Raw genomic sequence first — 27,251 nt, forward strand, 5'->3', positions numbered from 1 at the left:
ACGTCACTGATCAGCCGTCAATGACAGTTGACACTTGACACATTCCCGCAATGTCATTTGTCAATTCATTTCTTGCTTGTCGCGACGTGAATGGGCTACTTTACTAACCTCAGTAAAAATATTTTTAAACTGTATTGTCTATGATCCTTAACCTTATAGTCTGTAATAGTCTGTACTCTGTACCAGTGTGGCGGACTGGCGGATGGTCGACTTTCATTTTAATTGTGTGCCAATTTTGTTTTGTTACTTGTTTATTATTACTTTAATTGAATCATCTTGAAAACAATTGTGTTAACATTAGTAACGCTCTCGCTATGAAATCTAAACGCCGTCATCATGACTCCTCTGACGAATCTGAAGAATCGGATGTAAGTGATAAGTCAAGTAGTTCGTCTGATAGCGAAAGCGATGTTTCCTCAGTATCTGATCACCGGCATAAAAAGAAAAAGAAGAGAGCAGATTCCTCAGAATCTGAAAGTGACTCTGATGATCAAAAAAGAGCTAAGAAACGAAAACATAAGAAAAAGAAGAGGAAGCATAGTAAAAAGAAGCGTCGATCCGAATCTGAACAACATGAGTCTGATGACAACATATCAATTAGTGAGGGTGAAATATCTGTAAAAAAGAAAAGGAAACATAAGCATAAGCATTCAAAACGAGGACACGGGTCATCTGAGGAGGAAGGTAAAACCATATCGATCTAGATTCTAGTCACATGCAAAATAAACAAAATGTATTGTTAATGTTTAAAAAATGTTTTAGAGCATGTCAGTGTTGAACGTCGTTTACACAGCGTTGTGAAGGAACGTCGTGCCGATTCTGAGGAACATCGACCTTCTAGAACATACTATCAGTAAGGCACATTTTGATATTTTAAGTTAATAAATCAAAATGAATATATTATTCATAGCTTAATAATGTATGATTATATAGGAAAGAATACCCACATTCTGGTGGCAATGAATATGACAGGGAAAGTGAAGTTGAGAGGTTTTATCGGGGCTCTAGTAAGGATCGTAGACAACATTACCAGGATAATTACTATCCTGATCCAGAACGTGGTGAAAGGTTAGAAACTAGTACAGTTTAGCATTAACTTTCTATTATTCAGTTAGATTTGACAATTCCATATAACATCATGGAAGAAACATTGAATAGGCATGTCATATATTTATTGCATCATCTAATAAATTTATGAAATGGACCCTTATATAACCAAATTAATAAAAAATCTTATTGAATATCAGTAACTCCTTGGATATCCTTTACAAAATTCTTACTAACACATTGTAGCTTTATTCATTTTGTACAAAAAAGCAAGAATAAATATTACAGTTTTAAGTCTTATTAGGTAAAAAGTGGATGTAGTGATAAAAGGCAGCTCTTTTTATTTCTCTAAACAATTTTTAGATATCCACCACAACAGGACAGGTTTGATAGGAATAGAGATAAATATGGTCAGAGTAGTCAATACAATGAGTATAATCAAAGACCAAGGGAGTATGAACAGTACAAAAGGTTGGTGTAGTAAATATTATAGTTCTTTAAATTCTATAAATATCTACATGGTGAAAACAACATGCCATATATTATTATGTAGTTTTGTTTAAATTTCAACAGAACTCAGTTTTACTCTATAGTCTATAATATTATACTAGTTGTAAAAGTTCTTATAAATAAATTTGTAAATAATTTTTTGGAATATTTATGTATGAGAGAAATTCGATAGTTCAGCAATTGTGGTATTCTTACATAAGTATGTATAATTGTATATTTTATATTTCAAAAAAATAAAAAGTAAAAGGTAAAATATTTTTAGGAATCAACGCTATGATGACCAGAGACCTGATGATGGATACCAAAAACGCAGAAATGAACCCTACGTAAGGGATGACCCAAGAGGTAAATTAAAAATGTTTAAAAGGGGGTTTTTCTATATTAATATGTTGTTTTTTTATCGTTTCTATGAGTTTTAAGCAATGATTTTGTAGCAAATGTTTTCCTCATATTGTAAAATAAAGTAGCATAAGGTTAAGTAGATAAGGTTTCTATTTCTTAAAATCGAACTCAGTTTTAACAATTATAATCAATTAGTGGCCACTTAATATCCTATTTAAAGTGATAGTTTAATATTATAGGTAATAAGTATAAGCAGTATGGTGAGAGAGGTCCTATGAGGAAGGAATTTCCGGACGAAAGGGAGTATCATCAAAGGTAAGGTATATTTTTTTAATATTAAGATTCAATTTGAATTCATTTTGGAGTTTTCAACATAAATTTCTTCAGAATGTGTTTTGTTAGCATTTTACGTGTATTCTTTTAGCATGTTGTTATTTTTTATATTTTATGTTAAGTCTTGAATAAAAACTCCCTCTTTATATATAGCTTAAGTTTATTTCCAAATATCAAACGCTAAGATGACACACTGACAATGAATATTACTATTCGTATGAACAAGAAAAAAAAAATGAAGGTAGATCGTAAACATGTCTCTTGTGATTTTACATATCTGTGCTTATTCACTTTTGGTTTATTTGCCTATGTGTTTATAGCACTTAGGAAATATTTATAATTTTAATAAATGTAATTTTTATTGCAAATATTTATTTAGTTATACATATTTTACAGATCATTCTTATATCAGATTATATTTTTATGCAGGCGAGGTCCACCTGAACCACCATTACGAGAAAGGGAATACCCTGAGAAGCGTGAGAGATTCCCTGAAGAAACACGATCATCAGACAGGTAAGAAATCGTTACAATCTTTCCTCTTTTCCTCTATAAATCATATTGGTGCTACAAACTAAGAAAATGTAAAAAATTGATTATCAAAAGAAACTTGTTGACACATTAAATATGCATATTCTATAGTTCTCTCGTAACTGTGTCGCAAATCTGTAACGTGTATCTGTACCGCGTCGTTAAACAACTGTATTTGTTTTTACAGTGACATCTCTACAGAAAATTATAATGAGTGCAGACAGAATGTATTACTGTTACAAAGATATTTTAAAATTTTCACAATTAATAGTAACAGCTCTAGGCGGCTATGAAACATTATCGTTACGTTCGTTCAGAAAGCATACGCACATATCTGAGTGTTTAGATTTATGGATATGTATATGAGTTGAATGTTGTTTTGAATTCCCAACATGGCCCTTCGTTTTTTACATTTTGCTACCACTGCTTATGAAAAAAAAATATTTATAATAACAAATGAAGTAATCACCAAAGGACTTATTACAGTCTAAAAATATTTATGTTAGCCTATGCAATGATTGCAGAAAATAAAGAATAATGAAGAAAAAATATTCATGGAAATTAATTCAGTTACGGAGAAAAAGGATTATCAAAGTTTGAATGTGGAAAATTGATAAACCATGTTGTATCTTACTCCAATTGACTGAGAATATTTTACAGCAAATTTTTCTTTTCGAAGACGCGATTTATGAATTTGTAGGAGATAAATTAACATAAAAGATTTTTTTGAAAACAAATGTACAATATGGCAAGAATAGAAGGACAGAATAAGGTCAGAGAATAGAAAAATATTATTATATTGGATCAGCGGATGCCGCTCCCTTTTTTCCACAATACAATAGTTGTTTAACAATGTGGCAACATAGTTGCGAGATTAATCATTTTTCAATCATAATGAGGCACTTAAAAGCAATGTCAGAATTGATTAAAAATGTGCACGCAACCGAAGCATTGATACCATTACGTAAAACCTAGAAGTACATACTAAGCTTTGGAATTTAATTATGAAAGCTAAGAGGATAGAAGAACAATGTTTGAATATTGTGAACATTATTCAATACACCAAGACAAATGATTACCATAGAGCTTATGATATTCGACTTCAAAGAGAAACTCAAACAGCCTTCGTTAATTGGCTAATCAGATATGCTTCATTATTTAAACTACTATTGTAATAAGAGATATCCACGAATGGATGAAATCAGTAGGTATGTTTAAAATGAACCTGAATCATCGTTATTTGAAATTTGAATGGTAAGTGTATAAGGAGTGTCAAACTACCTCGTGTGAAGATGTTTTTGATGTTTACGTTAAATATTTTATTTATATTAGGCCTATATAAACGTTTTTTCCATTTACTTTGAAGTACTATTAAAACGGTTTAAAAAATGTTATGCCGATGAAGAAATAGTACGTTTTTATTTAATGAAATAAAAGTCGTTTATTTTCTTTATGGACACACATAATATGATTGGAAATTTGTCGTTTAAAAAATTCTAAATGTTACATCGCTTGTTCTTAATATAAGTGACCAATTCATGGGAAAATGATGATTGTGTTTCAATCGCAGGAGCAGAGACGTCCGCCGCGAAAGGTTGGGAAGGCCCGAAAAACCCATAGCACAAGAAAGGTACGCATTTATTTTACTATTTATAACGGTTTTAGACCAGATCCGATAATTTTTGAAACAATAAAAAAATCGCAGCAGGATGAAACCAATTAGAAAAGGAGGAAAACAATAAAAATGTAAGGAAAAATAAATAACGGTCAATCCGAGTTCGGGAAGTGGGAGGGGGGGGAGCTTTTAAGACAAAAAAATGGTCTCTCTCGATTTCCGACAAAACTACAAGTCCTACGGAAAAAAGTTCAATGTCAAAATTGTAGGTAATAAAAAGATCTACAACTTGTGTATTAACATTTTTTTCACATCTCAAAATTTAGGTGAAAAATTCAAAAAACCAAGTTTTTGGTTTTTTATTTTTATCTACTTGGAATTTTTTTTTTCTACGAAATTTGATGGAAACTTAGTTTATTATGTCCCAAATACATTAATTTATTTGATTAAAAATATTTATTTTTTCGCCTTATTTTGAATTAATACCAAAAAAACAACCTAATTTTAAATCGAAAACTCACCCGACAAAATATCAGCTTTTTTTTTTAACTTGGGGAGCCTTTTGTTCATTGAAATCTCTACTTTCATACGGTGTAAAAAAAATAAACATTACCATAGTAAATGTTCTCAGGAAATGCATGCAAACAGTGTGATAATGAGCTTTTACTAATCATCTAGTTCATATTATATTATATTTTATTTTTTAGGTTTGGTTTTAAAAATTACACGTATCATCTAATAGAAGATTGGTAATTTTGCTTAATACCTCCTCTCTTTGATTGCATCAAGGTTACACAATACCTATTTGTAGTTCTCAATTACTTGTATACGTATTTACATATACAGTGTAAACTCTATATAACGTCACTTAAGGGACCGTGCATTTTTCGACGTTATAGAGAGTGGTCGTTAAATGGAAAGAAAGGGAAAATTGCATGATTGGTCCCGAGACAGGAATATTATTTTGACATTGCCTATGAAACCATGTTATCATCACTTGATCAAGGTCTTCATATTGAGGTTTCTTCAATTTTTTGGCAGATCGTCCATCTTCTTCGGCATGCAGAATTTTTTATTTAACGTGTAACTAACGAAAGCCAAGTAGTTGAGGTGAACATGTGTAAGTTCATTCACACAACAAACAAACGACTGCATTTCTTAGAATCTTCGGTATGTCAGTAAAAAAGAATGTACACAACTACACTTTCATTGATTTCGGCAACTTAGTCAGTACTTCCTAGTAATTGGTAATGTCTTATTGTGGTCGTTAATTAGAGTGAGCGTGATGCTATATGGAGTGTATTATTGTATAGACAACAATATAAACCAACCAAAGTCGAGAAATCTTGACGTTATACGGAGTTTGACGTTAAATGGAGTGTCGTTATATAGAGTTTACACTGTATTTAAATCTAAATTACAATAAATTTCCATTTTACTGAATTTGATTGTCATAATTGATTAATTGGATCATTAATTAGCAAGGTTTTTACATTTTTGTAAGTAATTACATGATGACGTAACTTTATCTTGAACTTGTTACGTTATCCACGGCTCCAAATGGGTCTCAGAATAAGGATGATCTCAAGAAATAATCGTAACATCCTTCATAGAGTTTCCACGGTTTTCAGGGAATATTCCAGAAGCCCAGAAGAACGGTACAAGGAAAAGAGAAGAGTGGAGCATAAAGGAGAAAGAGGGGAACCGGATCGCGATAGAGACAGCTACAGGGAAAGGGAAGATCGCAGGCGGGAGTACAGTAGGGACAGACACAGGTCGAACAACGATGCTCGTGCCGATCGAGGGCCCAGGGAGAGAAAGAGCAGGTGAGAGATGGAAAGATAAATAATATGTTAAGGAAATTTATTTTTATTTTGATAATGTCTACTAAGTGTTGTATAGTTAGTTACTAATTATATTTGGTCATTTAATAAATTCCTTTCAGGTTTGCTGATACAGACGAAAAGAAAGACTACAGTTGGGGCAAGACAGAAGTGAAGAAGGAAGGAAGTCAAACAGGAGAGAAGGAGAAACCTAACTTCGGTTTATCGGGCAAACTGACTGCTGACGCTAACACTGTCAACGGTGTCGTTATCAAATACACTGAGCCGGATGACGCTAAACAACCAAAAAGACGTTGGAGGTATGTTAATACATATATATTTTTGCGTATAATTTGTAAAAAAAAAAAAAATATTTCTAATAATGTACGCCACATACGTTTAAATGATTACGCACGCGTCGCAGGTTCTACCCGTTCAAGGGCGACAAGGCGCTGCCGATCCTGTACATCCACCGGCAGTCGTCGTTCCTGATCGGGCGCGACAAGAAGGTGTGCGACATCCCGCTGGAGCACCCGTCCATCAGCAAGCAGCACGCCGCGCTGCAGTACCGCGCCGCGCCCTTCCAGCGCGCCGACGGGACCACCGGCCGCCGCGTGCGCCCCTACGTCATCGACCTGGGTGAGTGTGTGTGAACCGCGCCCCTACGTCATCGACCTGGGTGAGTGTGTGTGCACCGCGCCCCTACGTCATCGACCTGGGTGAGTGTGTGTGCACCGCGCCCCTACGTCATCGACCTGGGTGAGTGTGTGTGCACCGCGCCCCTACGTCATCGACCTGGGTGAGTGTGTGTGCACCGCGCCCCTACGTCATCGACCTGGGTGAGTGTGTGTGCACCGCGCCCCTACGTCATCGACCTGGGTGAGTGTGTGTGCACCGCGCCCCTACGTCATCGACCTGGGTGAGTGTGTGTGCACCGCGCCCCTACGTCATCGACCTGGGTGAGTGTGTGTGCACCGCGCCCCTACGTCATCGACCTGGGTTAGTGTGTGTGCACCGCGCCCCCAGCGAGCAGCCGCTAATGATAATGTATTCAACGTTAAGTTTTATCGCGTTCAATCGCCTCGTTAGCCGCCACTCACGTGGCGATTAAACGCGACTGTTGCACACGGTGACATGAACTTTACAAACGCGGGTGTAACGCTGCGTTTGCGCACAGTGTTTACATGCGGCAGTTGCACACGGCTGACATATACGGCATTCACGTGCGACGGCTAAACGTGGCGTTAACACGCTGCTTTTTTTTAGATATAAGTTTGTACTAATAAAATAAAAATATTCTGATAGTTCTTGGACACCCTTAAATTAATAATAACGTTTCTATTACATGTACAATGTTTACATTGATCAGAAATAAACGATTTTCTACATTAACATTTACAGATTCGGCGAATGGCACATTTGTAAACAACAAGAAGATTGAACCGCGTCGGTATGTGGAGCTGCTAGAGAGGGATGTCGTTAAATTTGGTTTCTCACAACGCGAGTACGTGTTGCTACATGAAAATAGGTAAATTACTTTTTGTTCAGTATATTATTTAAATTTTACTGAAGTGAAATTTCTGTACATGTATACGTAATACTGTCACGTCATGGAGTAAGGCGACGATTTTGGTATCTTTGAAATTTGCCAAAGAAGTTTCATTTCTAACACGTGTGGTCAGTATTGCACTAAAGAAAATTCCTCGATAATATCACTCTAACCTCCTACCTATCTCCAGACATAAAAATGTCATCATAAAATAGCTCCTTTGTGCATATTTATTTGATAATAATCGCACAAATGACAAACTACTATCAAATTTTGTGTAATTAATATGTTCATTCAACTTTTTTACCAGACCAGTATGTCATCCACAATTCCTTCAATTAAAAAAACAATTTTCTCCCAACAGTAAGGATGACGCGCAAGACGACGACCAAGACGCCGCCCTACCGGTGGCCACTACCGACAAGATCAAGCAAGAGAAACGTGCCAAGGAAGAAGCTGCTGCTGACGGATAAACTAATTAAATGGGCCCTCTTCACAATGGGCAGAGTTGGCCCAACAAAATGGTCGTCAATGTTTGCCGCCATTTGGGCGATTATGAAAAAAACATTTACAATGACGGCCGAACATACATTTCTACACTATCATTATTACCTCTACTCGGCCAATACTACAAATTGTGAAGAGGGCTCATTACGCAAATATATGGACAAATTATAATAGCTTTATCGCTTTCTGTCGTTTAGTTTTGTCGTAGAGTGAAAAAGATACATTGACACTTTTTAGTGTAAGTTATTTTTTCGGTTATCAACCAAATCACGGCAGAAGATAGGATAATTAAATTCAAACTATAACTAACATTTTTTTGTTTCTTTGTAACCTGAAAACGACAGAAAGAGATAAAGCTATAGGATAATAAATTAAATTCAAACTATAACTAACATTTTTTTGTTTCTTTGTAACCTGAAAATTTAGTACTGATTATGGGATTATAAAAATTTTAAGCGGGGTTTTCAGTATCAGTTAATAAAACCACTCTTTAGAAGTTATACTTTGGCTTATGGAAAAATTACTAGAATATACAACTTGAACATAGTTATCAATTTTCATACCACCTAGAACTAACTTCATGCTGTTAAATTTGGTGTCGGTGTGCGCGCGCATCGTAAAAATTCACTCTCATCATTTTTCTTTATCGCGCCAAAAGAAGTATAACTTCAAAAAATTGTAGATTCTAAGTTTGTATCTTTGACTTACTTCCTAAGAAAGCTGTTACTTATTTAAGCGTTTTATCGATACTTTATTGTAAATTTAAGTACTCTTACTCGATTCTATCAGCTACAAAACGTTTTTTTACTTTAATATCATGTCATCGTAGTTTCAAATTTTAGCTACTTGCTTAGTTCCTTTGATGCCTATAGCAATGAATACGTTTTTAAGGTGTTTGTAGGTTTAAATCGTAAAGCATAGAGTTATTATCAAAAAGTGTTTTATTTAATTACGAAAACTTTATAAGAAGTATTTTCGTTCTTTTTCAATCTCTACCTTAATCAATAACCAACTAGTAATGAGGTTTAGAACTGTTACTTATAAAACATCTCAAGATATTTCTTAATGCGACATACATACGTTTATGTAATTAATTTGTAATTTTAAGGAATAGTCCTAGTAATGAATAAGATCAACTTAATCTATTTGTTATACTTGGTCGTTAGAAACCTTAAATTTATTCTTTTAATAATATATTTTAGGGTGTAAAATAAAATACTTGTGGAATCGTACATAAATTTATTGTTATAAGATACTATCTTAATAGTTTACAAATAAATGCATTACTATAAAAACATCTTTGATTTGTACTCAACAATCCCAACTCCCCTACCCTATATGTACTAATATTTACAATCAAACTAAACCAACACAATCAAAAGGTACAGCCGTTTTTGCGACATTCGCATGTCGCAAGGAATCAAATTCCAATTAGGCTCCGGCTAGTATCGTACGGGAGCTAGCAACGTTTAAAAAAAGTCATTTTAGTATAGTTGGGTTTTTGATATACTGTTTCTCTTGCTATTTCGGTTAGAGTCCGGGCTGTCTGGCTGGCCGCAGTGGTTGCGTTTATTAGTGCGCATCTGATCTGCACAGGAAAATATCCTTAATTTAAAGTCATTTTTTAACGCGTAATTTTTAATCTTTTGCATTTAGATAGATCCATCAGACATAAATGTTTTATTGCAAGACGTTTTTTTCGTTGTAAAATAGGTGCCATACGCAATTTTACCAACCAAACCACCAATGTTACGCAAACCAAAAACAATCAATGTCCTGGATGCGAGCTTCCAAAGTGACGATGAAGAAATTCAAAGTGAAAATCAGTAGGTTAGATTAAAGCGGTAGTTTTTTGGGACGCTGAAGGAATAATTATGGTGGAATATTTTAAAAAGGTAGCCACTTTATTGGGCTCTTACTAAACAGACCAAATTAAAAGATTGCGGTAGGTTAGTAAGGAAAAGAGACATGGCAAACTGCGGACCTGAACGCTGTTTCATCAAGACAACGCACCAGATCACAAAGCGTCAGTTGCGATGGCTGCCATTTAAAAATCGGCATTCCAAATGCTTGAACACCTACCCTATTTTTTAGATCTAGCTCCTATTTACTTTTACCTCTTTCCTCGGCACAAGAAACAATTTCTTAGCAATAAATTATTTTAAGACGACAGCGAAGTGATGGCCGCGTGGAGGGGTTCTTGTGGATGAAGTCAAAGTTTTTTTTTTAAGTTTAGGAAAAAAAATTAAGTATATTTTCTAGTTAAAAGACTATCTAGAGAACTACCATACTTATAATTATTATAACTGTAATGACCTTGTTTAATATTGATTATCATTACTTTTGGATTAACCCGTGTACATGGGATATTCGTATCTCATACTAAATGTATGGGAGGGTTTAAAGTTAATTTTTTAGATATTTCTCGTTTTATTTTTAAAAATTTATTATGGCCATTTTACTCATTAGGTTAAGTACTTTCGATATCAGTTTAAAGTTTTTTGGTATCTGCAATAGTTACGGAATAATCGCTTGTGCACACTTAACGATTACACCCTGTATATGGTATTTGCGAAGGCATTTGCAATGACATTTGCGATTGCATTTGCAATGGCATTTGCGATAGCATTTGCGATGGCATTTGCGATGGCATTTGCGATTGCATTTGCGATGGCATTTGCGATTGCATTTGCGATGGCATTTGCGATTGCATTTGCGATGGCATTTGCGATGGTATTTGCGATGGAATTTGCGATTGCATTTGCGGTGGCATTTGCGATTGCAATTGCGATGGCATTTGCGATAATATTTGCGATGGCATTTGCGATTGCATTTGCGATGGCAAATGCCATCAAGATGCAAACAATGAACTATTATTAATTATTTAAAATAATAATTTAAAAATATATTCATGAGTTTTCAATCTATAGTGGTTTAAAGTTAACTCAAAAATGGAGCATTTTCGTAAATTTTCTAGTATGCTATATATTCGTGATCTACTCAATAAGCTCTTTCATTTGATACCCCACAGGGCATGTTTTGGAAATTTTTATTTTTTTCTTTGTATGCCATATTGAATTACCGGGGTGGGGAGAGGGGGACCACAAAACTGGTTGGCAACATCTGTCTATAGGATGTCTGGGATCTATACAATATATATCAGAAGTCAGATTTAGGTCCGCTATTTTTGCAAACGAAACTCCACTGAGAGTCTGGTCTATAGGTACCTTCCAGTCAAAGCCAGGGTGTGAGGGTGGGGCAAGCGCCCCACCCTGCCTCACCATGGCTACGCCCATGCGACATAGGATACGTTTATGTTATTTGTAATTTTAAGGAATAGTCCTAGTAATGTTGATCAACTTAATCTATTTTCGTACACTTGGTATATCGTTGGATACCTTAAATTTATTCTTATAATAAAATCTTTTAGGGTGTAAAATAAAACACTTGTGGAATCGTACATAAATTTATTGTTATAAGATACTATCTTAATAGTTTACAAATAAATGCATTACTATGAAAACATCTTTGATTTGTACTCAACAATCCCAACTCCCCTACCCTATACTAATATTTACAACGAGACATTATTTACAAATCGTTAAATAAATAAATATTTAATTTAAACACTAAGCGAATAGTTCGGTGGAATAATGATTACAAATTGCCTAATATCACAGTTTAAAATGGAGTCTTAAATATATGTTTGTCGAAGTCTTCTTGTCGAGATTGGGACGAGCTCGGTCTGGGCTCTCTCGTGAAGGAACTCTGCACGCCTTCGCACAGAGACGCGCGTTTCACGATGCCGTTTCTGAGAGGGATTATTGTGGCGTTTGGCGGCCTCACGTTAGTTCTGAGCGAATGAGTTCTGTACAAGGGGGGTTTTATTAGCCTATTGGGTGCTACTCCTACTATGGAATGTCGCGAGAATGGCGCGTATGTGAGCGGAGATCTTGGTATTTCGTAGCCGTCGCATATTGTGCCGGACGGCGAGTCACTGTCGTACATGAGCTCTAAGTATTTCGGTGTCCGCTGCGGCAGCAAGTGCGATGGTTCCATCTGTTGTTCTGGGAAGTCTTCATCTGTGAATAGACAATTAAGTATTAATACAATTTTTATACACAAGTTATAAAGTACCACATGCGATATCGTTCAGACAAATAACTTTTTTAGTAACATGCTTTACACATTTTATTCGTAAAATGAATGCGAAAAAAATAATAATAGTTATTTTGTTTTTCCATGTTATGTTTTCTAAACGTACCTAAACAGGCGTTGTCATTCTCGTCGAGCAGATAGGTGCGGTTGTCGACAGCATCTGAACATGCGCATGCGCATAACAATATTAGTAAAGATGGGCACAGGAATTAGCTATACTGTATTTTTTAATATAAAAAGTTATTATCCACAATTATTTAGTTTAGTTTTATTAATATTATTATAATTCAAGCTTTAAAGCAAATGGAAAAATGTAGGTACTTTAAATATACCCTTTTTATCGGATTTTATGGGATGTTTTAAATATACGCAAATTTTTTTAAGTGATACTTCTTTGTGAGCGTTGAGAGTAAAATTTCAAGGTAACGTCATGGCAATACCGGCTCGGCAAGGAGTACCTAAGGCGACGATTTTAATATCTTTGAATCTTGCCAAAGAAGTTTCACTTCTGACACGTGTGCACGGTACACACGCTCTTTTTTGTATAAGCATAATGTTTGCTGTTGAAATTGTTAGTAATGAGTAAGGTAGGACATGCTATGCACATGAAAATAGTATTGATATTATATTTTACAAAAGTTCTTATGAAGCGTTTTAAATGGAGCAAAAGTAGATCATGTCTAATGTATGTAAAGTCATATAATATCGAAAAGGGGCGTCCATTCACGCGCGCAATGACGTCACCGCGCTCAGGCATTCACGGCACGTGGTTCTCCAGCCACAAAGCAGATACGAAGAAGAGATGGCGTATGTCATTTTCTATATAGAATCGGGTGACGCCAGTGCGCGGGGGTGAGGGGGACGTTATGCAATGCACCGCCAGTACCGCGGGGGCGGGGGCAGCGGGGCGCGCGGGGCGGAGTCGCGCAGTGACGTCAGCACAACACTCACCGTCCCCCAGCAGCGTGAGGTAGTGGTGCGCGGGGTCGGCGGGCGGCGGGGGCAGCGGGGCGCGCGGGGCGGAGTCGCGCAGTGACGTCAGCACAACACTCACCGTCCCCCAGCAGCGTGAGGTAGTGGTGCGCGGGGTCGGCGGGCGGCGGGGGCAGCGGGGCGCGCGGGGCGGAGTCGCGCAGTGACGTCAGCACAACACTCACCGTCCCCCAGCAGCGTGAGGTAGTGGTGCGCGGGGTCGGCGGGCGGCGGGGGCAGCGGGGCGCGCGGGGCGGAGTCGCGCAGTGACGTCAGCACAACACTCACCGTCCCCCAGCAGCGTGAGGTAGTGGTGCGCGGGGTCGGCGGGCGGCGGGGGCAGCGGGGCGCGCGGGGCGGAGTCGCGCAGTGACGTCAGCACAACACTCACCGTCCCCCAGCAGCGTGAGGTAGTGGTGCGCGGGGTCGGCGGGCGGCGGGGGCAGCGGGGCGCGCGGGGCGGAGTCGCGCAGTGACGTCAGCACAACACTCACCGTCCCCCAGCAGCGTGAGGTAGTGGTGCGCGGGGTCGGCGGGCGGCGGGGGCAGCGGGGCGCGCGGGGCGGAGTCGCGCAGTGACGTCAGCACAACACTCACCGTCCCCCAGCAGCGTGAGGTAGTGGTGCGCGGGGTCGGCGGGCGGCGGGGGCAGCGGGGCGCGCGGGGCGGAGTCGCGCAGTGACGTCACCGCACACAGGCACTCGCGGAACGACGGCCGCGCCTCCGCGCTGTAGCTCCAGCACTTCTGGAGCAGCTCGTACCTAGGGAGCAGCGGTCACAATGTTTACAACGGAAAAATGAAAAAAATAAATTTGATGTTCTTAATTTAGTTTGTATAGAATACTAGCGGTCCGCCCCGGCTTCGCCCGTGGTTAATATTTTGCAATAAAAAGTAGTCTATGTTCTTTCTCAGGGTCTAAAGATTGTCTGTGCCAGATTTCATCAAAATCAGTCCAGTAGTTTATGAGCCTATTCATTACAATCAAACAAACAAACAAAGTTTTCCTCTTTATAATATTAGTGTAAGTAGACGAAATATAGACATAAGAATTACTTAATTTATTTTTTTTCGATTCCAATACTATTTCAATATTTTTAAGATAATTTTGCGTAAGCCATATTTTATTTTTCAAAAAACGATATAACTCGTAACATTATCCATACAACAACAAACAACACTATATGCAACTCACAGCTGCGTGGGGCAGTTGGGCGGTCGGTCGGGCGTGCCGCCCGCGCGCACGAAGCCCAGCACCTGCCGGTTGGTGCGCCCCGGGTACGGCTGCGCGCCCAGCGACAGCACCTGTACACACCACACCACACTTTACACTTACACTTTAAACTTTACACTTTACACTTGCACTTTACATGCAATTGTTATAGAAACTTATTAGTGCAGTAAGATTACAGTGATGCACCCTACCCTTTCTATAAGAACTACATTAATCTTTAAATTGTATGGCTAGTTTTACAGTTTATAGCTATGCATTGTTTTTTTCCCCTGTTTAAAAAAAATAAACACATTATAATAGATCGTCATAATGAGGAGTCATACGTCATAACGTCATAAGATCCTCATAATCTGCAAGTGATGAAATAGACCCAAAGTGCAATCTTTAAGAGTGGAAATTGCTTATAAAGTAAAATCAATGGTTATAATATTACCTCCCAACAGAGTACACCCCAAGCCCACACATCTGACTGACACGAAAACACTCCGTCCACTAAACACTCTACTGCCATCCATCGTACTGGAAGTAAACCTGAAAATAAAAATATTCTCGATTTATCTCCCACATAATTTGCTAGAAGCACAAACGAGTAATTTTTATTTTTATTTTTTGGACATGAAACTGTTCTATCCGTATCCTTGTTATTTAAATCAATTAATCCAGGAATGGCATAAATTACATTTTAACAATCTAAAATGTGCCCTGGAAAACTTATAAAGAAAGGTGTATTTTTTACACATAGCCAGCGATAAGAAATTAGTTTACCTTCCCCTTCCTTCCTATAATAATCATTCTTGTATATATCCCTAGCGAGTCCAAAGTCTCCAATCTTAACAACTCTGCGACCATCTCGATACGCCACGAGGCAGTTCCGACACGCCAAGTCTCTATGGACGAAGTGCATCTCTTCCAGATATCGACATCCCTTTGTGACGTCAACACACATGTTTAGAAGATCTAGCAAGGTTAGGGATTCGGGAGTCCCCTGGAAAATAAATGATTATCGTTTATGAAATGTAAATAATGTTAATGAAATGTAAAAAATGTGTGCGTGTACTAGTGTACACACATAAGAAGTGAAACTTCTTTTTGACCTTATTTTTCAAAAAATAAATTACTATATGCAAATTTACAGAAATACGTCGAAGCAGGCGTGGTAGGGATAAGAAAAAGATGGCGCGTAACGGAAAAATGTCACGCGTAACGAAAAAGTGTTACACTAAATTTTTTCCAACCGATAAAGAAGTTTCACTTCAATAATGTTAATACATGTTCATCTGCAGTGCGTGATATAGAGTTAGTGATCCAATTACCAAAAACTTTTGCAATACTACATCATACAGAAACACAGGTGTTTTCGGAAAGGGATAGAGAAAGTTTTAAAATCTATAGTATAAGTTATAAGAGTCAAAAGAATTGAACTTACCAATGAAGATCTTTTAGCTCTCAAATAACTGAGCAAGTCTCCTCCCTCCATAAGCTCCATTATGATATAATTGGGATCATTGTCGAGACACACTCCAAGCAGTCGCAGGATGTGTTCGTGTTTGAAGTTTGACATCAGTGCCGCTTCCTTTAAGAATTCCGTCTTTTCCTGCTCCGTTGCACCTTTTCGTAGAGTCTATCAAAATAATAATAAAAAGAAAAAATAGATAACAAGAGACTTTTAAGGTTCTAAGTTGAGCATTAATTTTACAGAAAAATTATTTGATGTTATGGGTAATTAATATAATTCTAAGATTTTATCTTGAATAGGTCAAAAATAACTGTATATAGTAAATACTATACATGTTGTTAACATACACAAAATATTTTTTAACATTTTTTATCAGAATTTTCAATGTTGCCAAAAATTAAACATTCCAAACCTTAACAGCAACTTTAGTGTTGCCAGCATTATTGTCAATCTGTCTGGCTAGTCCTTCGAACACTTCGCCAAAAGCCCCGGAACCAAGGAACTTAGTAAGTGTGATTTGTTCGCGCCGAATATGCGGTAATGCGGCTAATTCTGCGTCCGATGGACAGTGTACACCCTGAAGTCAATATAAAAATACAATAGTTTCACTAGAAGTAGAAAAGTGCATTTGGTTGTAATAAATTAACAATGTATTGAAAGTTCAAAAATATAATATTAAGCCGATTTGGCCGAACCAGGTTTGTTTGTAGTCTATAACTAAATGAGATGAGTTTTTATGTGTGTGTGGAATGAAAAATAGTTAAAATCAAAATATAATTTTCGGCTCATACCTGGTTGTATAGAATATTAGTGGAATGTCTAATAGGTAGTTGGCGTAAAGTCGCCAGTTCGACGTCTGGCCCTCTTCGCAAAACCGGCGATGTTAGCTGATTTTCTAGAGCTGCTTTCTTTTTACTCCGCTTATTGTAGGCTGTGAAACAACAAAACATAATATTATAAAAAAATATTATTTGAAAGTGCGAAATAGCGTGTTCTTTTATTATTATTTTTGAATAAAAACTTATGCTGATATTTATAGTTTTAAAAAAAGATTGAGATTTGTGGAAAAGTAAGATACTACATAGGTATAAGTAGTAGATATTATGTACTAATAAGAGCTTTATAAGTTTCATGTATTCGGTTTTAGGTCTAACACCAGCAGTGTCATTCAACATAAAGCGAGCTTTGTTATGCTAATTGTCTTCCTATTCCCGTTTCTGTATCTAATGTCGTCGTATTAAACACATTTCCTCACTATAGTACAGCGCTACTTAGTAGTAGTTACTAGGTTGCGCTGTTCTATAGTGTTACCAACGCTAGTAGCGCCATTACTAGGGCAAGGTTGAGGCCGAATGTCCCTAACCATTAATTTCCCAGTATGCAATAAACTCACTATAGAACACGCGGCCGCTAGTAAGCAGTAGCACTATAAGTAGCGCAAGTTTGTGGCCGAATGTCCCTAATCCAATAATTTCCCAGTGTGCAATAAACTCACTATATAACAGCGCGGCCGCTAGTAGGCAGTAGCACCATAAGTCGCGCAAGTTTGAGACCGAATGTCCCTAACCCATCCATTTCCCAGTATGCAACAAACTCACTATAGAACAGCGCAACCACTAGTAGGCAGTAGCACCATAAGTCGCGCAAGTTTGAGGCCGAATGTCCCTTATCCCAGTGACCATTTCCCAGTGTTACACACACTCACTATAGAACAGAGCGGCCGCTAGTAGGCAGTAGCACTGTAAGTCGCGCAAGTTTGAGGCCGAATGTCCCTAATTTCCCAGTGACTATTTCCCAGTATGCACACTCACTATAGAACAGCTCGGCCGCTAGTAGGCAGTAGCACTATAAGTCGCGCAAGTTTGAGGCCGAATGTCCCTAATTTCCCAGTGACTATTTCCCAGTATGCACACTCACTATAGAACAGCTCGGCCGCTAGTAGGCAGTAGCACTATAAGTCGCGCAAGTTTGAGACCGAATGTCCCTAATTTCCCAGTGACTATTTCCCAGTGTGCACACTCACTATAGAACAGCGCGGCCGCTAGTAGGCAGTAGCACTATAAGTCGCGCAAGTTTGAGACCGAATGTCCCTAATTTCCCAGTGACTATTTCCCAGTGTGCACACTCACTATAGAACAGCGCGGCCGCTAGTAGGCAGTAGCACTGTAAGTCGCGCAAGTTTGAGGCCGAATGTCCCTAATTTCCCAGTGACTATTTCCCAGTATGCACACTCACTATAGAACAGCTCGGCCGCTAGTAGGCAGTAGCACTGTAAGTCGCGCAAGTTTGAGGCCGAATGTCCCTAATTTCCCAGTGACTATTTCCCAGTATGCACACTCACTATAGAACAGCGCGGCCGCTAGTAGGCAGTAGCACTGTAAGTCGCGCAAGTTTGAGGCCGAATGTCCCTAAGGGCGCGCGGGCCAGCAGCTCGGCGCGCGGCGACAGCGGGCCCCAGCCGCGCGCGTTGCGGGCCTGCACGCGCGCCCAGTGCGCGCCGCCGATCTGTGCTACAGTGTACAACACACTCACTATAGAACAGCGCAGCGGCCAGCAGCGCGAGGGCGAGCAGCGCAGCGGCGGCCAGCGCGAGCGCGGCGGTGGGCGGGCGGGCGGGCGCGCGGGCCAGCAGCTCGGCGCGCGGCGACAGCGGGCCCCAGCCGCGCGCGTTGCGGGCCTGCACGCGCGCCCAGTGCGCGCCGCCGATCTGTGCTACAGTGTACAACACACTCACTATAGAAGAGCGCAGCGGCCAGCAGCGCGAGGGCGAGCAGCGCAGCGGCGGCCAGCGCGAGCGCGGCGGTGGGCGGGCGGGCGGGCGCGCGGGCCAGCAGCTCGGCGCGCGGCGACAGCGGGCCCCAGCCGCGCGCGTTGCGGGCCTGCACGCGCGCCCAGTACGCGCCCGCTATCTGCCGACCGTCAACCAGCCAGTACGACTCTGGGAACGACTCATTCGATTTAAATATTGGATATTGTATTATTAAATGGTATGCTGTTGGTACGTTTCTAAATAAATATTGAAATGTGTGGCAAAAAGGTACGCCGAAAAGATGCGGGTTCCAATTCCGTCAGCTTATGCGATTCATTCTTTAAAAAATTTCGGACATTTATAAACATTTGAATTCTGTAAAACTAAATCCCACCAAAAACATAAATGTAAAAATTGGAGCCGAGTTCAATCGTTGACTTAATTTTCCAAAAAAAAGAAATGAGATCTAAATGCCAAGTTCTGTAGACAGTCCAGAAATTTATTTCCAAAGATGTATTAAGTTCTTAGGTGAACTGAAAACTCAATTGTTTTATTTTCCCTTAGAGAACAACGTTTATTCCAAAATATGACTTTTTTAATTTGAGTACATAATATAATTATTTTCACAAAGCAAACAACTAATGACCTATTGAACCTCATAATTTGACTTGGCTAGTTTTCCAAACTGTTTATATTTTGTGAGGTTCTAAAAACTAGCCAATTCAAATTATGAGGTTCAATAGGTCATTAGTTGTTTGCTTTGTGAAAATAATTATATTACTCAAATTAAAAAAGTCATATTTTGGAATAAACGTTGTTCTCTAAGGGAAAATAAAACAATTGAGTTTTCAGTTCACCTAAGAACTTAATACATCTTTGTAAATAAATTTCTGGACTGTCTACAGAACTTGGCACACATTTAGATCTCATTTCTTTTTTTTGTAAAATTAAGTCAACGATTCAACTCGGCTCCAATTTTTACATTTATGTTTTTGGTGGGATATCATTACTTTTTGTACAGAAAATTACTCTGCAAATTTGATTTACTTTATGAATATAATATGTACTTTTTAAATACGATTTTTTTTTCTTGCGGTTTCTCTGTATGGTTTGTTTAGTATTATTTTCCATATTTTCTTGTATGTTATGAATGTCAGCGCGCATTGCCCTGTAATTATCTCAAATTTTTTAAACTCGTTTTCTGTTTAAAAAAATGACATGATTTTCTAAACATCCAGCGTGAATTTGTACACACACTATTACCAAGATGCAAAGATCGTTGAAGAAGAATCGTCGCCTTACTCCACGACCGCGACGTGACGGTATTGCCATGACGCGATCTTGAAATTTTACTCTAAACGCGCCTAAAGATGTTTCACTTATATTAATATTAATATTACGCAAATTAAATCATGTCTAGCTTTGACGAAGCCTTCTTCATTACACTGAAATTAAAACTAAACTAAACACTCATAAAATATAAAGAATAAATAAATGTGAATATGTAAAATTATATATATTATTTTTAACTGTATGAGCAATATTTTTATTACAATTTTCTTTTATTTTACGTTTAATATGTAACAGTTTTGAATAAAGAAATCATGCAATCGAAGTAATCTGCCCTAGCGATACTAACGCGAGTGAGTGTGATGTCAGAGGCGCATCGAATCCACAGATGTTTTGTGCTAAAATATGTAAACTTCAATAATCTATATTTCAGTCATTTATTGATGGATTTCAAATTTTTTTTCTGCCACTGATTAGTTTTGATCTATATTTTAACACTATTATGGTGAATATAATATTTTCTATTTTTATAAACTTTTCCATTTTTCCATACAAACAAAATTAATGTCATTGAAAAAAAAAATACAGATAAATTCAGTATTTTCTGATTTTTTCCTTTGTAGACACACTATTACCTAGTTGATTACAAAATTTGAACTTTCTAGGTCATCTGGAAGCGGGTTAGGTTTTGTATATATCTATAAGTCAGTCAGTCTTAAAAATTGTGATTTTTGGATATTAATATCTACGCAACTGTTTAATCTGTATTTATGAAATTTGAGGTTCTTATTTATCTTGGGGTCCTCTTGATATGAACCAAATTTGGTTTGTTTAAGTTAAATAGTTTTCGAGTTATAAGGGGGTGAAAAGTGGCTCCAAATGGTTCGTGTAAATATACACACGGCTGCTGCTCGCCAGTTCTCTTCGCTTGAACTCGGCTTGACACGCTGCCGCGTGTCTAGATGTAATGTGAATTGTTTAATAAAGATCATAATGTGTTCTAAATTATGATCTGATCAAAAATATAATTTATGAAATACAACAAATCTTACCAGGTCCAGTATAAAGTAGTTCAAGTCCTTCGCGAAGAATGCGCATTTTCATTTCGTCATCTATATCACTTGGCAAATCTGCTGACAGCTCGCTTATGTTTCTCGTCGAATTGTCTTCTACATAGTTAACCCTAAAGGAAAAAAAAAACTTTATTGAAAAGGACAGCTTCATGCAGTTATATTTTTTTTTATTTAACAGTTTGCTAAGATCTGATTTCATGTCTTAACAAAAAAATTTTTTTTCGTCGATCGTGCTTCTGTTGTTCCATTTCAGGTAGCAAATAACAAAAATGTTTAGCTGGTTGTGTTTATTGATGAGTGTCTTATTGTAACCCAGTGTCAAGTGCTCACTGGCAAGTGTCCAAAGGCAAATGTACAGTTGAAAATTGTCATTTAAAAATGGTAAGTGTCAAGTGCAAGGTGTCCAGTGCAGGTGTCCAGTGCAATACAGCACTTGTAAGTGTGTAAATAGTTGAAAGGTTATAGTGTTGAATGGTAAGTGTATAGTGTCAAGTGGTAAGTGTATAGTGTCACGTGGTATACGTATTTACGCAGTTATTGTATGCAGGGTAGCGCACCTGTTGGCGGGTCGGCCCCACACGCGGTAGAGTGTGACGGGCAGGCCGTGCGGCTCGGGCTCGGCCCAGCGCGCGCGCAGCATCTTGTCGCCCACCGCCTCTACACGCAGCGCGCCCGGCGGGCCCGGCACGTCGCCTAGCAACCACAACAGATTTAGTATAGGCTTATTAATTATGCAATAAGATATACAGGGTGACTGGAAATTCGACATGATCCTTCAAAGTCAACCCAAAAGTATAACCCATACTAGAGGTCATTTGCAACAAATTAAGTCCAGTTAACCAGGGGTCAAAAATGGATGATTATTGAGCTATGACTGACAAAATTTTCTGCCTTTTTACCAAAAACAATTAATTATGAAAAAACTACTACACTGTTAACATTCAATTGATATTTTTTTGAAAGCCGAAGAATGAGCGATCACTTTAAAAAAAAAGCTTGCCCAAAACTTGCATCACCTCAAAAAGAAAAGGGTCATAGCTCAATAACCATCCATTTTAACCCCTGGTTAACTGGACTTAATTTGTTGCAAATGACCTCTAGTATAACCCCTTTGAAGGATCACGTCGAATTTCCAGTCACAAAAATATTATATTATGTAGGTAACTATAATATTGTTTGTTGATTAGAATATAATTTTATGAAAACTTATTACAGGAGTTTCCAATACAAGTCCAATCCAAGTCAAATTTATAATGTGTGTATCAGTTAATACTTACGAAAATAAACAGTTTTATTTTATTTTTATTTTTTTTATAAAAAAATATAAGCAGGTTTGATCTACATTATCATTATATCGATATTTTCACATGGCATACTGGTAATGAATATACAAATATAGGTATGTGTTAATAATAATATGTATTACCTGTATAAAAATAATATTATGTATAATTGTATATTATACATGTAAGTATGTACCTACATAATATTAAGTGGATATCTCATGTACTTTTATTGTCCACTTATGTAATGTGACTAATTATATTGAGGACAAAATAAAAAATAAGCAGTATCAAGTCCATTTTCCCTAGGGTTGCACACTCAAAATTTGGATTTCCCTAATTGCCATCAGATTCTGGTTTACCTATACTATTACACATTTCAATAGCTAAAGAAATAACCATTGTCTTACCTTCAGTTTCAAATGTGTATCTATCATCTAGTGGCCAATAGTACGGCGGAGAGTCTTTCATATAATGCAGACAAACTCTGAAACGGTATCGGGTCTTTGGTTTCAAGTCTTTCGCTGTCCATTCAGCTTTGCCGGTTTCTTCGCATTGTAACCACGTATCGCTTGATCCACTAGCTTCAATGTATTCTACCGCATATCTGGAAATGTTAATCATTTTATAAAATTTAAGAGAAAAGAGTTCGAGGTTAATAGTAAGCACATTGTATCGGGAAAAAAATGTAGTAATGAAGAGTATGTATATGTATGTAAGTATGTAATGTCCTTGTGAGGCTATGTGCCTTGTTTAATTTTTGAAGTGAAATTTATTTATGAGTATAATTTCAAGTTCTCTTTATGGCAATACCGTCACCTCATAGAGTAAGGCGACGATTTTGGTATCTTTGAATCTTACCAAAGAAGTTTCACTTCTAACACGCGCTTTATTAAATTTGTAGTAGAATTCGTATAGGTTTGGAGTAATAAATAATTGCTTTTGATATCACGTAACGTATTAAGGCTATTATAACTCGACAACGAACGAGAACACTATACAGAACATGGTACACTCACCGATGCACTCTATAGGCAGTGGGCGGGGGCCAGGCCACCACCATGCGATACGGCCCCGTGCGGCCCAGCGCTACGGGGTCGGGCGGCGGGTAGGTGCGCAGGCGCAGCGGCAGCGAGTCGGCCGACACCGCCGAGTGGCGTGACCGCGCGCGCACCCACACCGTGTACGCGGTGCTGGGCGACAGCCGGGACATGTCCGCGCGCCCGCCCGACGACACCTCGAACGTGTTGTGCTCTGTATACCCACACACATTTTTAATCTTAATATATATAAATCTCGTGTCACAATGTTTGTCCTCAATGGACTCCTAAACCACTTAACCGATTATAATAAAATTCGCACACCATGTGCAGTCCGATCCAACTTGAGAGATAGGATAGTTTTTATGAAAAAAAAAACGTAAACATGTAGGTACCACGGGCGAAGTCGGGGCGAACCGCTAGTATTCTATACAAATGAAACCAACGAGTCTTACAATACGTGAAATTACATACAATTAGATGGCTTTTGTTTTTTTCACAAACACGGCAAATGTAACTAAATACAAGCGCAATTATGTGCGTGAAGCCTAAGAAGAAAACTAAAATCAAAATCCAGCACGCTGGTATATGCAGTATATGCTTGATAAGAATATATTGTGCTTGATCAATTCGAGTAATAAATAGCAATAACGTATGCGGGAGTTCAAAAATATGTTAAGATACATTCAATTAAAATGAAGTTTGCAAGTGAAAAACAATTCTGCAGATAAAGCCTGTGTAATTACAAAAAAATACGCAGTGGTCACTATGAAATATGCAAAAAAACAATCACACATATGCACACGCAAAACAATTTTTCATACCTTTCAAACGATTGGGTAAAAACGGCGAATCATCAGTTCTCCAGTGCAACTCGTACCACAAGCCAGGCTCTGGTGTCCATTCTACACGAGCTAGCACCGGACTTAGAACTGTACCGATCACGTCTTTAGGTGCGGTTGGTGCTAGAAAATATTGATTATTTTGCTATTATTTATTATTTCTTCACATTTGCATTCATTTAATAGTTTCCCTCTACCAGAGATAAAAACTGTTAATTAAAGAACTAATTGTTAGTTGCATATGAAAAAATATCGTGTCTCCTAAAAAACTTAAAATGTTTAATCATGAACCATAATCTACGTTAGATTAAATAAAAATAGAGAAAATGCAAAATATGTACCTTCTGCAGCAGTCTGCATCAATAGCATAGGACCTAAGAGTGGCTTCACTTCATGTAACCTCGCATAGTAATTGGTCACTTCTATTTGAGCTGTGTAATTAGTGAATGGCTTTAAACCCGCTATTTCAACATCTGAATCCGTTGTAGTTATACGCAAACAAGTTTCTTTATCACAAGGAGTAGAGTCATTTGAATATAAGCGGTACATTATTGTGTATTCACTAGATGTCATTTCATATTCCAATTCGCTACATCGGCTCGGCTTTGTTATGGATGGCAACTGTATTGTTATGCTATTCGCTGAGGTCGATAACACCTTCGGAATAAGCTTTTGTGCGTTCGGAAATAAACATTGCCTCGGTGGGTACGGTTGGTTCGCTGCATCTAAGGCCATTATTTTGTACCCGAATGAAGATTTGACCTGTTCAATTTTATTCTTTTTCATTTTGTTTGTGTAAAATATGGATCTGTCTGAAGAGTTGTACCAGTATACGTATTTACTGTCAACCGTTATGGACATAGGCACGAAACCATATTTCTTTTTCTCGGTGGCGTCCACGACAACTCTACAATTGCAGCCTTTAATATCTGATGCAATAATTCTATACGACCAAGGATCGATCCAATAAATTTCAATGTCACTTGTTAAATCAATCACAAACGTTTTGGCTATTTGAGGACTTTCTGGACAACTACATTCCTCTCTGAAGGAAGAGTCTGAATCGGTGTATTCTGAATTATTGAAGAACGTTTTAACATCAGAACCGTCTATTTTCGAGGTCATAAGAGTTCCAAATCCGGTGTGATTACTTTCTTCGTACCAGTAAAGAGTCCTGCGTAGAAAAAGATCATATTGTTAACGTGTTTATATAAGACCATTAAAATAAAATAGGTAACTATGCATAATGCTGTTTCAGTATATTATAAATGAAGTTAATAAGTACGTCATGAACTTACCGCGTTAACGGTACAATCTGTAAACTATACATTGCTTGTTCTCTCTTCAATACCCTCGTGATACTCGGCCTGGTATTAGGAAGACCCAAGTCAGCTCGGTACAAAATATGAGTTTCAAGAGATGGGTTCTCTTCTTGCGTCCAGTATATAGATCGACTGACCCAATCTACGCACATGCTTTTCGCTTTACCGTTCGTTGAAGTAAGCTAGAATTGTTGAACAATGATTATAACATGGGTCAGGGTATGATAAAAAAAAAAGTTACTTTTACAGGAGAAGTATTTAAATATGTAATCATATATTTGATTTAGTATAAGTACAAAATTACATTTAGTCAAGATTTATTAAGCTACCTTAAATAAAACTTACTTTGTAATGTCCACTGCCGTTGATTCTAGCAGAAAATATTTCTTCAAGATTGTTAACCCAGTAGGCAATATTTTCTTCAATGTCTATAGCAAAATCAATAGGCACTCCTGTACTTTTAGGAATAATTTCACTTTCATTTGAATCCAAGTCGACAATTTTGATTGATTCTTGTGATGATATCATAACTTTTGGAATAGGATTAATTTCATCAGACGAAGCTGATACAATTTCAGAATACTGGCCATATCCAGCGTCAGTATAAGCACGGACCTGTCAATACAATAAACAGTAAATATTTTTTTGTTCCAGTCATTTATATTGCAAATTTAGAACTGTTTTTGAAGTGAAACCTCTTTAGGCGCGTTTAGAGTAAAATTCAAGGTTGCGTCATGGCAATATCGTCACGTCATGAAGTAAGGCGACGATTTTGCTATCTTCACTATGCTAAGTTTCACTTCTGATACATTAGAATTTTTAATTAGTTTTTAATTAGTTTAATTGTAATAATAAATTCGAAGCCAATGTCTTAATCATTTGAAAAGCGAAATGACATAATTAATTACACATTAAAAACATTTCAAACATAAAGAGCTGGCCACAAAAAAGTCAAATAGAAATATAAAAATCACCTATCTCCCTAGCTTTTTTTTATGACATTAGAGGTCAAACCCGCAACTGATGTTACGGGTGTTGCCTACTAGAAGAGGGAAATGGAAAAAATATGGGGTAAAATAGGATATACCATCGGTGGATTAGGGAATAGCGTAGTTTATTGGCCTTTCAGGTAGCTGTAAGCTCTTTTTTTGAAGGTGTCCATAGCTGTCACGTCACCTGAAAGAAGTACGTAGCGGCGGGCACTAGGTCGGTGAGCACGAGCTGCGTGGCGGCGGGCGGCAGGCGCGCGGGCGCACACGCGGAGGGCCGCGTGCCCGCCAGCGCCCAGCACTGCGCCTCGTAGCCCAGGAGCGCGCCGTTGCTGCGGAGCGGCGCGTGCCAGCGGAATGTCGCGCGGTTTGCGCCGCCGCTGGACAAAATACATATTATTTTTAAGCTATTGCATAGCTTCTATCGCGGGCCTTGAGCGCGGGGACCGAATCGAAAAATTCCGTAACGAAAAACCTCACGCCACTCCGACGGGCTCGGAGGCATGGCTTGAAGGCATCCTATGCAATAGCTTTACCGCGGCAGTCCCCGAGTGCCACACGTCTTTGACGTGACAACGTCTTATAATT

At 38.1% G+C, this 27,251-nt stretch overlaps 2 protein-coding genes across 5 annotated transcripts in view; one reads left to right on the forward strand and one right to left on the reverse strand.

The window, feature by feature from the left end:
• Positions 1-179: 179 nt before the first annotated feature.
• Positions 180-8,651, forward strand: LOC123696638 (smad nuclear-interacting protein 1). 4 transcript variants are annotated; one of them, XR_006752106.1, is made up of 13 exons: positions 180-684; positions 763-853; positions 934-1,068; positions 1,411-1,518; positions 1,820-1,902; positions 2,139-2,214; positions 2,662-2,748; positions 4,334-4,393; positions 6,010-6,204; positions 6,324-6,521; positions 6,626-6,710; positions 7,603-7,729; positions 8,115-8,651. XR_006752106.1 is itself a non-coding variant. In XM_045642958.1 (13 exons), the coding sequence occupies exons 1-13, from the start codon at positions 315-317 to the stop codon at positions 8,221-8,223; spliced, it is 1,854 nt and encodes a 617-aa protein (XP_045498914.1). In that variant the 5' UTR covers positions 181-314; the 3' UTR covers positions 8,224-8,651. The 4 variants fall into 4 exon arrangements, 3 of the variants coding, with proteins under 3 accessions (XP_045498914.1, XP_045498915.1, XP_045498916.1); XM_045642958.1 differs by having other exon boundaries at positions 181-684; positions 6,626-6,840; XM_045642959.1 differs by lacking the exon at positions 934-1,068 and having other exon boundaries at positions 181-684; positions 6,626-6,840.
• A 3,058-nt stretch (positions 8,652-11,709) lies between these two features.
• Positions 11,710-27,251, reverse strand: part of LOC123697052 (proto-oncogene tyrosine-protein kinase ROS) — a 39,483-nt gene continuing 23,941 nt past the window's right edge. Inside the window, exons 21-39 of the mRNA XM_045643470.1 lie at positions 26,851-27,043; positions 26,020-26,289; positions 25,651-25,856; positions 24,694-25,526; positions 24,335-24,475; positions 23,490-23,724; positions 22,881-23,077; positions 21,745-21,880; positions 21,167-21,297; positions 18,810-19,013; positions 16,867-17,006; positions 16,488-16,652; positions 16,046-16,240; positions 15,385-15,604; positions 15,053-15,150; positions 14,581-14,690; positions 13,985-14,148; positions 12,522-12,575; positions 11,710-12,339 (exon numbers count right to left, since the gene is read on the reverse strand). Coding sequence (XP_045499426.1) covers positions 11,939-12,339; positions 12,522-12,575; positions 13,985-14,148; positions 14,581-14,690; positions 15,053-15,150; positions 15,385-15,604; positions 16,046-16,240; positions 16,488-16,652; positions 16,867-17,006; positions 18,810-19,013; positions 21,167-21,297; positions 21,745-21,880; positions 22,881-23,077; positions 23,490-23,724; positions 24,335-24,475; positions 24,694-25,526; positions 25,651-25,856; positions 26,020-26,289; positions 26,851-27,043 — 4,093 coding nt within the window. The 3' untranslated portion in view covers positions 11,710-11,938. The remainder of the gene's footprint in view (positions 12,340-12,521; positions 12,576-13,984; positions 14,149-14,580; positions 14,691-15,052; positions 15,151-15,384; positions 15,605-16,045; positions 16,241-16,487; positions 16,653-16,866; positions 17,007-18,809; positions 19,014-21,166; positions 21,298-21,744; positions 21,881-22,880; positions 23,078-23,489; positions 23,725-24,334; positions 24,476-24,693; positions 25,527-25,650; positions 25,857-26,019; positions 26,290-26,850; positions 27,044-27,251) is intronic.

Source organism: Colias croceus, chromosome 13 (assembly GCF_905220415.1).
Source record: "Colias croceus chromosome 13, ilColCroc2.1".
In the NCBI taxonomy this organism is placed as follows: Eukaryota; Metazoa; Arthropoda; class Insecta; order Lepidoptera; family Pieridae; genus Colias; species Colias croceus.

What these genes read in the sequence shown, in the direction of transcription:
- LOC123696638 (XM_045642958.1), top strand. Translation starts at nt 315, where the DNA reads ATGAAATCTAAACGCCGTCATCATGACTCCTCTGACGAATCTGAAGAA. An exon ending in GAGTATGAACAGTACAAAAG is followed by an intron (nt 1,519 to 1,819) that starts GTTGGTGTAGTA and finishes AAATATTTTTAG; the next exon opens with GAATCAACGCTATGATGACC. An exon ending in GAAAGGGAGTATCATCAAAG is followed by an intron (nt 2,215 to 2,661) that starts GTAAGGTATATT and finishes ATTTTTATGCAG; the next exon opens with GCGAGGTCCACCTGAACCAC.